The sequence below is a fragment of the Diorhabda carinulata genome, chromosome 10 (assembly GCF_026250575.1).
Source record: "Diorhabda carinulata isolate Delta chromosome 10, icDioCari1.1, whole genome shotgun sequence".
Lineage (NCBI taxonomy): Eukaryota > Metazoa > Arthropoda > Insecta > Coleoptera > Chrysomelidae > Diorhabda > Diorhabda carinulata.
Window position 1 is genome coordinate 13,390,331 of NC_079469.1, and position 16,216 is coordinate 13,406,546.

The 16,216-nt window shown below is 34.0% G+C and overlaps 1 protein-coding gene across 2 annotated transcripts in view; it reads left to right on the forward strand.

Annotated features, from left to right (window-relative positions):
- Window positions 1-1,984: 1,984 nt before the first annotated feature.
- Window positions 1,985-16,216, forward strand: part of LOC130899083 (EF-hand domain-containing protein D2 homolog) — a 36,104-nt gene continuing 21,872 nt past the window's right edge. Inside the window, exon 1 of one of the 2 annotated variants that reach the window (XM_057808827.1) lies at window positions 1,985-2,456. In XM_057808827.1, coding sequence (XP_057664810.1) covers window positions 2,287-2,456 — 170 coding nt within the window. In that variant the 5' untranslated portion in view covers window positions 1,985-2,286. Of the gene's footprint in view, window positions 2,457-15,054; window positions 15,572-16,216 lie in introns of those variants that run through there. The other variant, XM_057808828.1, reaches the window with a different exon arrangement.

The following is a 16,216-nucleotide window of genomic DNA, read 5'->3' on the forward strand; positions in this document are numbered from 1 at the left end:
TTTTTGAAAAGTTGCCGTTAAAAGAAGTGCGAAAACAATGCCTTTATTCAGAAAATTTTAACATCTCATGAACTCTAAGAATACTTACGAATTATTCCATGAAACATTCGTTGCATTCATGAAATTTGACTCTAAAATGTTTATTTCTAATCGAACAATTGAACTGCATTTTGTACTTATCACAATTTTCATTTAGGCTATTCCACAATTCATGAAGCATTCATAAATAAAGGTATTATTTAAAAGTCCCGCGTTTACAAGGTAATAATCTGGTCACCCTCCCTAAAATTTATAATTCGGATACCGATCGTCAGTTGTGGAAAGTCTACTGACTGATTTGAATAGAAATCTTCGTCGCTTCTTCGAGATCTATTATCGATTGTTTTAAAGTATCTAATGACTTAGCTATTCCATTTCTACAGACAGACCTCTCCACGGCAACCGCAACTTAGCAGGATGGCAGTCCTAAGTCTACAAAAAATGTGAAGGGAAATAATTTTCAAGTCAAAAAGTGTCAAAGTCCCCTGCACGCAGACAACCAGCCGTACCTCCTTTCATCTGAGTTAGTGCGCGCCAGACAGATCTGAGCCGACAGGTACCGACAACTGCCGGCGCCATCCGATTCAGACTCCCTGGCTCTTGCCCCGAGACGCAAGTTTATTTCAATTCCACATAATACCTATACACATTTTCAGACGGAGATTGAAGTAGTTGCCACCGCAAGCGCACGTCGGCAGACGGTTTCTTTCACTTAGGTAATTCATAAACTCCTAGACGCGCCTCTTGTCGTTCGTGTCGCTTTAACTCGCTGCTCGTAAGTTTAATCGATCTAAAGTTGTAAACTTAATAGAGTCGAAGACAAAAATCAACCCCATTTATCATTTTTTACCTGTATTGTTGTTTTTTTTTTATTATTTTGATATAGGAATACAAACCCTTACAGAACCTAGATGCTGATAAATAAGATGTTTAAAATTTTCAAATTTGATGACCTTGATAAAGTAATATTCTGACAAAAACAAACTTTGGAAATATTTAACCAATGGCGCGCTGTTAGGGTTAGTTGTCACTTTTACCCCCCTATTTTTTACACCACTGGAGCAAATACCTTTTATAATTTTGTTTTAAATTGCCCGATTATTTTTAGTTGAAAAACTAATAACCTTTAATGAAGCTAAAATGAACGGTGTTGAAGAAAATCCGCCAGCTAGCGCCGCCACTGTTAATAGGGCCTTACATTTTACCAAATGAATTAAATGGAGCAATTTATACGCGTTTTCTGGAAGAAATGTTGGATGGATTGTTGTTGTTGAATTGTACCGTTAAATATTAGACATCACATGTGGTTTCAATGCGATGGGGCATCTGTTCATTTTGCTGCAGCGGCAAGGAATTACTTGATAGGGGTGGACCCAATTGTTGGCCTCCTAGATCACCTGTTTTGAATCCTATCGATTTTTTAATATGAAATCCTTAGAATTCGAAACAATAATCGAATAGAATTTAAGCTGAGGCAGAAATCATTCAATTCCCATCCAGATTTATTCTCAAAGACAAGTTTTTCAATGTTATATTATTTTTATTTCCATTGCCAATTTGCCAATTTTGTTATTATTGTAATACATTTTTGTTTGAAATTGAGATTATGAATAATTGTTTCATTTTATCTCCATAAAAAGTTATTAGTTTTTTAACTAAAAATAATCAGGTATTAAAAAAGGAATATAACTTTTTACAGTTTTGAACAACGAATGAATAAGTAAAAAATTAAATTTCTTCAAATAATAGCAAATAAAGGTAGTTTAAATAATAATAAAAATGCATTTAAGACTATATGAAATTTTGTTTTTTTTTTGTGTATCTAACCTAACCTAACATCTCACCTGCACGCCTGGACAATAATAATAAGTTTCTCTTTAATCGGCATTCCCGCACCCTAGTCCGATCTGAGAGTCGATTAGAAAACGAAACCAAAACGTGTTTATCAAAAATTCCAAATGCACGTGAGCACGTGAGAATGCAGCGATCCGCTAATATTGGCGCGTGCGCAATTTTTAAATCTCGGCATGGTTCTACCACAATCACTTGAAACGTACTTGTATTATTCGTTTTGAAATCACAGTTTATGTTGCATCGCAACTAAGTTGACGTCTGTCTTTAATTCGCCTTTCACGTGTATACGTTTTTTTTGTCGTTTCGCATATCAAAATTGTTAGTGTTGTGTGATCTTTTTCGATCGATTTTTTCATTAATTACGAAAAGAATAAATTCATTTTGAACATAAACATGTCGGCCGAGCAAGAATTGAATCAAGTTTTGGTAAGAAGACAAGAAATTAATGATGCCCTCGACAATGGTGAGAAGGTGAAAATCAAATATAGAGTGGTGAATGTGTACACCGAATTTCATGAATTTACTAGGAAAGAAATCAAAAGTTACGAGGCAACTTTTAAAAAGTAAGTCGACATTTACTTTAGTATATTATATCAGTATTTACTTACATTCTGTTTACTTGTTGTATACATACTTCAAACAAATGATTAATTTAAATATTACTGAGAATTATGGGTATTTGAAAGTATAAAATTAATGATCATAATAGTGGACGTTTATAATTTATTTTTGATTGCATTTTTTACAAAACTTTTTGTGTATGCAATTAAGTTATTGAAAAACTTTAAAATGTATATATACATATCTTTATTTTTGTCTTCTTAAACATTTTTTATGGTTTTGTTGTTACATTGTCCCGATTTTTTGACAAAATTAAAATCTATTTTAAACCATACTAAATAATAATATAAGAACAAAAAAAAACAGGCATTTAAGAAAACATCTGATCTACGACATAATGGCGGCCGTGGGGTAAACAATTTTCTCGTATGTATCAGTGTTAACTTTTTTTGGTTTTTCCGGTAGTGAGAGTTGTTTTGTAGTGTTTTTTTTGTTTCTTGGTATTAAAAAGACTCCAAAGATACTTTCTGGGTCTGTTTCAGTGAGACTGATACAGCTGAACCAGTTTTTTTTCAGCCAATCTGCAAGTAAGCTTTCAAGCAATTTACAAAATTTAGGAGTCTGTTTTGTTCTTAAATTTTTTGAACATAAGTTTCAACTGTTGCGTTCAAGTTTAACAAACAACAAACTTTTTGAGATTGCAATGTGCAGGGCCGGATTAAGCTAGCGGCTTGGAAGGAGCCATAGCCCCTGGCCCTAGGTCCAAGAGGGGCCCATCATTCTGTATTTTTTGATGTGTTGATACCACAAATCCAACGTATTGATATTATTTTGTGAATTTTTCCGGGTTTAGGCCCGAATCAAGTTGAATCTGATTGACCGAGATTCGGCTCTTTTCCCGCCTTCAGACCGGACGAATCTGGTTCAATCAGGTTTGATTCGAGGTCGTACTTATTCAACCTGTCAGATGGCGAAGAATTATTCAGGTTGATTCAGCTGGTGTGAAAGAGTGGAGATGGCGAATCGGATTCAACTTAATTCGGAGTGATCCGGATTGATTCGGATTCGTTTGGTGTGAAAGGGGCCTTAGCCTTCGACCACATGGTACACCTCAACTAGTTCTATTGTACGTAATATATAATTAAACATGAATAAACACACAGTATAATACATAAAAACGTAACATACGTAGTATTAAATCAAATATTGATAATAATAACATTATTTGATAACGTTGATGTTACATTAATCTTTTTACCGGTCTCTAATGATTTAAAACGATGACTAAATTGTGGTCTGCCACCTGATTCATGCGACGCACGTGATGATTCATAAAACTTTTACTCTAGGGAGGAAATAATAAGGAAGCGAAATTTTAAAATGAAATGTTTATTAACGTGTATAAAAATGTATTTTATTGCCATGAATTGGAATTAATTCGATAATTCCAGTACCATTTTTTTTAATAATGATCATAGATATTGAGTTGTAAATTATGAAACTTAAGATCGGATTGAAAAAAATATAAAAATGAATGTATAAATAATAATAAATAATATAAAAAAACGATTCTTTAGATCAGGGATGTGTGACACGTGGAACTGTTTTTGTTTCTGCATGACTTCATCATAAGCCGAAAAATTTGTGATGCTGGAATTTTTAACGATGAAAAAAGCCTATTACGAAGACAATTTTTGCTTAGTTTCATTATTGAAAACGTTTGTTCGCACAAATAGCTTGTAGCAAACGTAGCAATTATTTTCTGGACGTGGGAAACTATATATAGTTGCCTCAAATTGTACTTAACTTTTGTTTGCTGGTCGCGGGCCGAATTTCAACGCTTCGCGGGCCGGAGATGGCCCGCGGGCCGTAGTTTCCCCATACCCGATCTAGACCATGGGCGAATGAAGACAATGACATTACACAGTGCAATGCATCTTCCAAAAATTATTAAAAAAAACTAATTTTAAAACAGAGAGAGCTAAAATCAAAATCATTTAGATGCATTAAAATATCGGAAGGTCTAAGAAATTAATAAAGATTCAGGTATACAAACACAAGCAAGTTATTTTGAATATATTCGAATGTTTAAAAAAGGAAAATCTGATAATAAGAATTGCTGAATTGACTGGAGTAAATAAATTTTTCATTTATCGAGTTGTCACGAAAGGGGTTGTTGTGTATCATTCGCAGACGGGAAAAACGTGAATCGGTTGACAAAGCTACTCAAGATTTTATACGTACGACAATTTATAGTTTATATAAGAAAAACACTGTTGCAACATTAGAAATAATACAGCAAAAGGTAGCAGATTATCCGGAATACATTTATACCAGTTTGGAAACATTGCGTCAAGTTTTGTCAGCATGTGGTTTTAAACGCAAAAAACTGAATAAACGGATAGCAATAACCGAATCGTCAAGGATGTATATGTATGTATACAGGTCCATTGTTCAAAATTTCAATTTTTATGGCTCATTTTGGCCCATTTAAACCCAATAGTGGCTTTTCCTTGGCCTAATCCGTCATTTAGAAAAACATTTTGTGAAAATATGATTTTGGAAACAATGAACCCTTGTATATGCATAAAAAATATCATTCAAAATATTTGATTAATCCAAAACATATTTTAGACGTAAAACTGGAAGTTTGAAACATTTTACTAAAAGTTACTTTTTGGCATTTCAAAATAAAGTTTAATAATTTCGAATTTTTCTAAGTGGGCCAACTGAAATGGGTCGCGGAATGAAAAATCGCGATTGGAAATCCTAGTCCTTGTATGCAGGCATATCAAAAAATAATATTTCAACAATCTCTGTATATTAGAGCAATTATTTACTTTACTATACCTCATAAAATTTACAAATTTATATGTGGGCTTAATAAATAGAATTTTGCTACATAAATGCGGCCCAGCCATGACAAATAAAATGTTTCCAATAAAACGTCACATTCTTGTGTTTATATACTTATAGTCCGGTCAAATTAGACCAAAAAATAAGAGTGAAGTTACATCAATTGACAATAAGCTGAAAATCGGCGAAATCGTTCAAAATATGATTATTAACAAAATTGGAAAGTTCCCCATCCCTCCACTTCATGCAAAAAATTTTTATTCAAGGTCAAAGGTCGAAAAAATGAGTTTTTTGCGATTTTCAGCAAAACTGTAGGTTTTATCATAAAAATACCTTAGACATAAATTGTAGAGCATAAAATTATCTTTAAAAAATGTATAAATAATTTTTTCCTACCAGCCACCGTTTCTGAGATATAACGATTCAAAAAGTTGTAAAAGTTGTAATCGTCATAATATACACTCGTTTCCACGCCACCTATGAGGTAGTGTACTTAACGCGTTTTTTTCAACGTGGTTTCCAAAAATAGGCCCATTCCACGAGTCAGTTTAATTTGAAACTATTGCAAAATAATGAAAATCCGACAAAGACTGGCAAAGATAAATGCGTTGTAAGTTAAAACAAAATAGTGAAGTTTAATTATCAGATTCTTAGCTTTCAAATTCTTCTTCTTGTTCTTCTTTTTCGTGTTTTTCGTTTTCATTCGAGGTGCATGTAAATTGCAACTTTTACAATTTTTTGAATCGTTATATCTCAGAAACGGTGGCTGGTAGGAAAAAATTATTTATACATTTTTTATAGATAATTTTATGATCTACAATTTATGTCTGAGGTATTTTTATGATAAAACCCACCGTTTTGCTAAAAATCGCAAAAAACTCATTTTTTCGACCTTTGACCTTGAATAAAAATTTTTTGCATGAAGTGGAGGGATGGGGAACTTTCCAATTTTGTTAATAATCATATTTTGAACGATTTCGCCGATTTTCAGCTTATTGTGAATTAATGTAACTTCGAATATCTAAATTGACCGGACTATTAAAAGTACTACACGCAATACTTTCTCCGTAAAATTTATTTTTATATCGCAATTATTTACACTGTATTTGCCGTTTACAATAAGCAATAATAGATTTTCTTTCATTTCCTGTAAATTGTAACTTTCATTTTATATAATTGTATAGATCCGCGTTAATCAATATAATTCATTTGTTCCACCTTAATTATCAAAATGTAACGTTGATCTTGATACAGTTTAATGAGGGTAAAATAATACTACTAAGCGAGGGTGTGCTTAGATATATTTGGAAGAAGAAAAACGCAAAGAAAAAATGAGTGGGACGTTTGTAGAAAGCCAGTCGATAACATAGTAACGCAGAAGACAGAAGAAGGGGAAGGTCCAGATAAAAATTCTTAAAAAAAAGTGTAGGAAGATTGAGTAGAATAGGAATTGAAGAAAAAAACATTGAAGAACAGAACCAGGGTCTCTAGCGCACCTTGAAAACCTTGAAATGTCTTTGATTTTCAATTTTACCCTGGAAAACCTGGAAATATCCTCGATTTCTTCGAAGCATCCTTGAAAATCTCTTTCCATAAAATATTTTGAAAAAACTCCGGTTCGATTTCGGAGAATTCACAATACAAAACTGTAAACAACGTTTTTTTGTCGATTCTCGGAAAATGTGCCGAGCGTACACGTGTCAAAACACGTGACATTCGGGTGGACTTGCGTCGGCTTGATTCTAACGAAATGCAAACACAATACTCGTTCGAATTCGAGGAGGATCAAGCGTCTCGTGTCAGTAAGGAGTTACATCCTGAATTTTTCTGGGTAGAAAAGACAAAAATTGATTCTGAAGCGGACTGTGGACTATGTAATACGGTTGTTGACATACCTCACACGGGTGTTTGTGCTTTGAACACGATGAACGTGTAATCGCAAAAAATACAAGTCGGAATGTTCAGACTTTACTTTCAACGACGTCTCCCTCGCAAAACGCGCCAGCAGAAGCTATTCTTAGCTCGGAAAACTCATTAAACTGTAACCTGTATGACAAGTGCGGTCAAAATGATTTAATCAAACCGATAAATAATTAATTATGCGTCGAAAGAAAGTGTGTCAAAGGCGGAGATTATTTGGGCACATGAAAAAACTTCTGACGGTAAAAAAAGGGAATTATTTGGATACATGTTTCCTGATAGTGATATTGCTAAGAAATTTCAGATGAAAAAAGATAAATTGCGTTACTCGATAACGTATGGATTAGGACCTCACTTTCGGAGCGAATTAGCGAACGAAATTATAAACTGTGAATTTTTTACGCCATCTTTCGACTAGAGTCTGAATAAAGTTGCCCAAAAAGGACAAACGGACGTTGTTGCACGCTTCTGGCATGAAAACAAAGCTGATACGCGATACTCGACTTCGAATTTCTTGGAACGTGTCGCAGCAGCCGACTTGTTTGCTGCTTGTTATGAAAAAGTTGTTTCAGGGTTCGTTGGATGGTCCAGGCGTTAATAAAATGATTTCGCTGTTTATTTGAACGTCAGTGATGACGCTACAAAATTATTAGACGTAGGTACTTGCATTTTACATATCGGTAACGACATTAGTCGTACAATAATTTCAAGAACGTTCCATCTCGACGAGGTACAAAATGCACTAAGTTCAAAGTTTAGTCCGAAAAATATTGTGCCACTCGATTTTTGGAAAATTCGAAAGCCTTTTAAAGAGCTGATGATATTTTAGATGATTTAACAAAATACTTTGAAACTGTAAAAGATGACGAAGACGGTGATGGGGCAAATTGTACTGATAAATTAATTAATATCAAAATGATAAAAGCTTCTTTGGAAAATGTATTTCTCAGGTCGAAAATTCGTTTTTTACTATTGAATTGGGGCCCTTTTTAACAAAATATCAGGCGGATTAGCCGATGGTTCCATTTTTAAGGAACAATGATGGAAAGAGTTGGTATTGCAACAAAAACTACACTTTCGACATTGAATAATGCCGATGCGTCAAATGCTCCTACAAAAAGCACCTCCGTCATCTAAATTATTGGAGGGAGCTGCTTGTTTTTCACCATTGGTAATGTTACGCGGGAACCAATCTAAAAGACGTGCAGAAACCTCACTCGCATATTCAGTGGAAGAAAATCGTCTGAATGCTTTGCACGCTGACAAATTAAAAAAATTAGTATCAAGAGACAGTGTTGAAAACTTTTGATATACAGAAAAATCGACTGGATATTATCCTGCATGAAATTTTTATCATTGAAAAGGTGTCTGAAGAAATGCACCGTATTTTGAGAATTTAAATCGTCTTGCTTCATAGCAACGCTGATGTTGAGCGCAGTTTTTCATATAATAGAGTTAGTGAATAATTTATTGTGTTTTGAAGGTTCTAAGACGATTCAATGCAACATTAATTAGTAAATGATTGTCGTCAGTTTCCTGTGGAATCATCCACCGCTATAAAGTGGTTGAATCTACTAGACCAAGAGCCGGTGACCAATTTTAGGTAGTCTGGAAACTTTTCACAGTCAAATTTAGTACCTACAGATGCCGAAAAGCCCCTTCTGGCAGCCCTATGTGGCCTACCCTAAATTCTATTAAAGTATAAGTCATAATATATAATGCCAGAAAGAAATTCCATCACCAACAGTCTGCGTATGGAAGCCTGTAAGTTAGAGTTAGAGCTCTTATTGGGCATCTGTAGACTATATTGGACGTACGTTTAGAATGATATATAATGAAATAGATTTTTCTTAACCCCAACTTGTAGAACTTGCACAACTGCTGGTACAGATATTTTTAAAGGACTTGAAATGTATTACAACTGATGAAGACGAAAACCTGAGTGGGAAAGATAAAGGAGCGGTCGCTCTTGCGTCAAAGGCTGTAGAAAATGACGGTGGTTCAAAACCATCAGTCTTACATTGTATCATTCATCAACAATCTTTGCGGAAAATGTTTGGATAAGTCTGAAGTTCTGAAACCAGTCATATCAACTGTTAATTTTATCAAAAAGACTTACCTTATCATACTGCCGTACGTTGGATTAGTTGTGGAAAAGTCCTTCGGCGCTTTTTGAGCTTCGAGCAGTGGTCGAAATTTTTTTGAATGAAAAGCATCGCCCTCTTACTGAATTGACACTGGTTTTGAGATTGCAAGGAGAAAACCAGCCACAAATCTTCCTGATTTATACACTAATATCAAATCATTCCCGAAGAAATTGAAACTACGAAATAAAATGTTTTTCGCATTTTAAAACATGTGAAATATTCAGCCACACCCTGCAATCGAAACTTTGAGTGCTTTGAAAATAAATTTTGATACAAGTTTCTCGGACTTTGATGCCGTTGCGAATCAAATTAAACTTTTCCAAAATCCTTGATTGTGACATTGAAACCCTAGAATCGGAACTTCAAATGGAAATGATTGATCTACAGTGCGGCGATATAATTAAGAACAAATATCAAAACTCATCGTTGTAAATTTGCTCGTGGGCTGTTTTCTGTTTTTGGTACTACTCATTTGTGTGAGAAGACCTTCAGTTCACAAAATATGTTTACAGATCTAAATTAACTCATCTTAAATCTCTTTTAATAATCATTCAACATAAAATTAGAATACTTGAGTAAACTAAATTTAATTCGCTATGTACGTTAGCTCTCCGCGGGCCGGATGTGGCCCTCGGGCCGTAGGTTGGATAACCCCTGCAGTAGACCACATATACTGATACAAATACTGCCCTTATCTACATATTTGGGTCACTCTGTATTTTTATTTCGTATAATTAGTTTCGCATGCAAATACGTATCTAATTAAGCAATATTTTAAAGAAGAAATCGCTCAAATTGCTACAATAATGAACTAATTAAAATTTCATTCATCATTCAAAAGTTTAATGTAATTAAAACAGTAAATTAATCAAATACTGTTATTAACCGATGCTAAAACACCAGAAAAAAAGGTTGACGTTTCTTATATACGAGGGCGATTTGGGGCGACAGAGATAAATTTTCAAAAAATTGACAGAATGACAAATTATGTAAACGCGGTGCGTGCGACGCGGGCCGTCCGATATATAAACTTATGGTACGGCCAACGCCATGTTGAATCTCCACCTCCACGGGATCTTAAAGACTATTTTAGTCAAATGGAACAAGAACTTGATGCTTCAATTGTCGAAGAGAAGAAAGATAATTTATCAGTGCCGTTTGTGTAACCAGTGGGCTCACAAATCTTGCGGTATAATTGGAAATTTAAATTTCTTCCGCAAGAAGTGTTTTTCAATTTTTATTCACTTTTATTTTACCTGTTCTTATGTTTTTGTACCATTGTCCACTTCATGGGAATTATTGTCCATAACAAGGGCAATATCCCATGAAATGGGCGACTTAGACTCATTTTTTCGAGTGACTAGTTTTTTTTTTTGGAAAAATGTATCCACAAACAAATTAAATTGTCCGTTTCAAGGGAACTTCCCCCTGTATAATTTGGACGGCGCTATAACTCACGAACGGCGAGTCGTATGGGAAAAAATGATTTTTGTACAGTACAATTTTGGTTTAACCTAAAAATTACCGTTTTCTAGAAAAATGGGAAAAACTTTTTGGGAATTTAAATTGAAAATATATTTTAGAAGTTTTTATATTTGAATCTAAACAAAAACGAAAGATGAATTTGTTTTCGTTGTTTGAAAAAATTAAACAAACATTTTCAAACTTTATCTCAACATTATTCATAACTACATTTAGAAATAATGTTACTCATTAATCTTTAACTGAAGTTTCATAAAACTTTGGCTCAGGTTGTAATAATAAAATAACTTTAAAATAATCACTTACTTTTTCTGCAGTTCATTAGAACATCTTGGATTGAACAGATGTTTGTTTAGTACAAAAAAATGACTGAATATATTCTATTTTAAATATTAACAAAACCAGGATATTAATTATTCATGTTTTCATCGCGAATTGAATCATTGTATACGTGAAAAATTATTTGTTTTCAGATCAGGTTTACACCTCATATATTTTCTATATAAACTGATCGGACCCTCTATTACTCGAACAAAAATACTTGGAAACATACTTTTTGCACCTTCCAACAGGAGGATTGATTTAAAGTTACGCACACTTACGAGGGATGATCTGTGTGTTTTCCCTAACACGGCGAGGTCAATCATTGCGTGACGTTTCGAAAACAAAAGTTTCTTCGCCGTTCCGGTCCTCTATATGCGAATATTTCGCCTTGAAGGATTAGTTGCACCGAGTCAAATCGAATTTCATATTTTATGTTACCCAAAAACACCAACTTTGTCCTTCTTCAACGCCCACCGCATCTCGGAGGCTTCCATTTTCTTCATCGACACTTAGGCAACATCCACGATGCGACTCAATATACAATAATAATAATACAAAATAATTTTAGTTGCTATCGGTAGATTACACTTGGCGGACATGTTTACGTGGCTGTAGCACAACGCCGACTGACGTCTGAATGTCAACAATGGCTTCGCAGTCGCCTACAGCGCATGCCCATCCGCACCGAGCGATCGGTAGTTAAAGAACGGCCCTCGTATAACTTAACTAAACTGTAAACTAAAAATAATGCTTTACAGATACGTTATTATTATATTAAATTCATTGCAGTGATTATTTTATTCGAATTGTCGGTTTTGGTCTAACTTCCTGATTTTTTTTATAATTACGCCAAGCTCTATAGTTTCCAAACGGACATCCTGTAGTCCATATTCATCGTTAAACTGACTTTTATCAGTCTCATTATCATTGTTATGTCTTTTGGACATTCCGCTATAGTTATTTATAAACAAGTAGATAGTTATGACACAAATAGTTAACGCCTATGTACGATTTTGTTTAATTATTGTTTTTTTTTTTAAATTAAGTTATTAAATCGGTGACTATTTAATAAAAACAGATAGACAAAAAAGTTTCTTTCTTATGGCGCCCGACATTGTTAAAATCTGAGAGAATTGCTTGTCAGTAGTGACAGATTTTTCGAATATTTTGCATTAAATTGCATAAATTTTTACATCTATAAAAATTCAATCCCTCAAAACACCCATTAATCACTTAAATCGGTTCCAATATTTGGTTTTAAATAGATCAAGCGTTTCGATAACCAAGTTATCGTCTTCAGAGACTGAAGGTAAAATCTAATAAGTTGATTTACCTGTTTTATACTAAATTTTCCCACCAATGAGCCACCTCCCGCGAAAATTAATTCCAGCGGGCAGTATTTTATTAATAAAGGAAACTTTGCAAGACTTATACTTGTTTGGTCCATTGAAAGAGGTGGACTGGGATTCGAAATCAATGCGGAGGTGGCGAAAGTGTGTAGAGTGTGTTGTAAACTACGTAGAAAAACTATTAGAAGCAGCTCTGTAGCTTGACAACATATTATCCTTGGTTGAACCCTTAAAAGCCTTGGTGACGTATTGAGAATCTCTAGTTTACCGAAGTTAAAACCTCTTCATATTTTAATGCGTTAAAAAAGTATCAGAAATCATTATAATAGAAAAGAACGAACTCTGTAGCTATATTAGAACCTGAGATATAGATCTTTGAATGTAGAAAAATTGCCAAAAACCTACGAAAATCCATAACTCCACATTGAATGTCCGCGCCTAGCTCCTCTTCAACTCAACCGATTTAAGTGTTGAAAAGCTCAAAAGAAAGAAGGTGTTTTAGGGAGTGTTCTTAAACCAAAACGAAGTTTCCATCTTGAATAGAACCTGAGATATTGAGGATAGAACGTGTGTATGCCAAAAACCTACGAAAATCCATAACTCCACATTGAATGTCCGCGCCTAGCTCCTCTTCAACTCAACCGATTTAAGTGTTGAAAAGCTCAAAAGAAAGAAGGTGTTTTAGGGAGTGTTCTTAAACCAAAACGAAGTTTCCATCTTGAATAGAACCTGAGATATTGAGGATAGAACGTGTGTATGCCAAAAACCTACGAAAATCCATAACTCCACATTGAATGTCCGCGCCTAGCTCCTCTCCAACTCGACCGATTTAAGTGTTCAAAAACTCAAAAGAAAGAGGATGTTTCAGCGAGTGTTCTTAAACCAAAACGAAGTTTCCATCTTGAATAGAACCTGAGATATTGAGGATAGAACGTGTGTATGCCAAAAACCTACAAAAATCCATAACTCCACATTGAATGTCCGCGCCTAGCTCCTCTCCGACTCAACCGATTTAAGTGTTCAAAAACTCAAAAGAAAGAGGATGTTTCAGCGAGTGTTCTTAAACCAAAACGAAGTTTCCATCTTGAATAGAACCTGAGATATTGAGGATAGAACGTGTGTATGCCAAAAACCTACAAAAATCCATAACTCCACATTGAATGTCCGCGCCTAGCTCCTCTCCAACTCAACCGATTTAAGTGTTCAAAAACTCAAAAGAAAGAGGATGTTTCAGCGAGTGTTCTTAAACCAAAACGAAGTCTCTATCTTGAATAGAACCTGAGATATTGAGGATAGAACGTGTGTATGTGAAAAACTCCCATAAGTAATGTGCAGTGGGAAATAACTTGAGAATTGTAAAAATTAGATGAAATCCGATGGTTGATGGCTGATCTGTGCATCAATACCTTTCATTGAAAAAAAAATTAAGCAAATCGGTTGGGTAGAACGCCTGACTCCGGACTCGGAATGGAAATCATCAATTTTTTTAATATATAAGATCTGTATCGGATACATTTTCTAAATATTGAATTTCGAAGTTGTATCATAGGTTAGTAGTAGAAATCCTTTATTTTCATACATTTTGATAAAATTTACGACAATTTTTTATCAAATCAATTTAGTTGATGCCTGACAACTAGCAAAAAGTGTCAACCCGCCTACATAAAAAAGTAGTTTTGTAAAAGTTGTTATAAAAAAAGAATATGTCCGTACCACATACGATTTCGTCATTAAAATCAGACAGATTTTATTTTTTACTTAGAAAAAATATTGTAGGTGTCAAATTTACTCCATGTTAAACATGCATTTTAAAAATTATCAGTTCTGAACAACGGATGGTGTCCGTTTTTTCTTCAACAATATTAATATTACTCAGATGCCATCTAGAGGCCACCTAATGCAAAAAAAACAAAAATCGAATCACAAGTATTATTGTAGATTTCCACTTTATGTGACAGATAAGTTAAAAATTGAATGACTACCCCCCATATTATTATCCCCGTGGAATTTCAGAAATATTCTATACTATAAATACCCTGTGAAGTTATGCGTATAAATTAAATGTGTATATCAATTAGCAGCGTGTGGTAAACACGTGTTTTATTGAGTGTGATGTCAGATTCCGAGTAATGAATAGTTTCTTCGTAAAATTAACGCCATATGTTTATATAGTTCTATGTATGGTGTTAAGAAATAAAACATAACATTGATAACCTTAGACAAACATAACAGGTCCGAACTGCCGTGAAAACTTACTCGATGATTTTTCATATGTAATTACTGACCTAAATGTAGAGTGTGGGATATGACCATAAATCTCTCGAACACTGAAGCGCGCAACTCAACAATATCGTTACATGGCACACAAATCTTTTCGAAGTACGTATAATTGGACCAATCAGATATTTGCAATTTTTAGTTTTTGTTTAACAGCCACTGATTTGAAAAATAGAATCTTTTTCTAGTTTGGAAATATGGCAACACTGATATTGCACATTTTTAATGGTGAACGTACCCAGAAATTGTTGTTGTACGAGTGCTATTTGAGTTGTTCTCTTGAAACATTAATCTTTGTCAAAAAACGGAATTAAATCGCGAACATTTTCGTGCGATTTTCGACGGAGATTAAACCAACACCAATGTGCGGATAAATCTGGTGATAAAGCACCATTTCGAACCACCGTGTTTCGCTGGTTTTCCGAATTCACTCGAGGTCACCGTCCACTACCGAATGATTTTCGTGAAGGTCGTCCAAAAGCGGCTGTTGTACCAGAAAACGACAAACATAACCAAATATTGCAAGATCGTCATGTGGCATATGAAGGCAAACTTGGGCATTAATTCCACTCAATATTGCATGAACGTTTGGTTGTCAAAAAGATTTGTTCACGTTGGATACTGAATAATTTGAAAATCGATCAAAAAAGCTCGTGTCGATTGATGCAAAGAAATGCTGAAAACATTTCGAAAGACGTGTGTGTGTGTGTGTATAAGATCGTGCATGCTTCTACGACTGATTGCGACGCCTGGCAGAATCAGGTAACAGCCAATTGCTCAAGAAATATTTAACCAATCGACAGCGGTGACAATTAGTTTTGTTGGTATTAATATTAAAATTTTTTAAAATGAGTATTATTTTTTTTTTAATTTGGGTGTATGAAATTGATTTGGATAGACTTGGGATGATTCAAATTTTAACTGAATACTTTTGTGTGCTCTGTGGATATAGAACCAATATCTGAAATTTCCCCATATTTATTTTGGTTAAGCTGTTCTTCTTAGTTTCTATTATCATTGTCCATCGTCAGTTTTTTTATTAAAATTTCCACTTAGATGTCTTATTAAAACGATAGTCCATAAAATCATTAAACTCAAAATTGCAATAATCTTATAGAGTTGAATGAACAAAATTAATTTCACAAGCGAATTAACTATAATTCATTGAATGAACTAAATTCATTAAAAAGTTATTTATTTATAATAAATTAAATGCTGATAAAGAAAAAAACTCTCAACTATTTTTATGAATCAAAATTAATGAATCATCTTTATTGAGACAATTTAACTTTTTATATTTAAAACATCAGTTTATGCAGCTTGAACTTCTACAGATCTTAAACTTTTCTTTAATGAAAAAAAAAGATAGACGATTCATAACGGAAATCGCTCAGAAATTTATCTCTC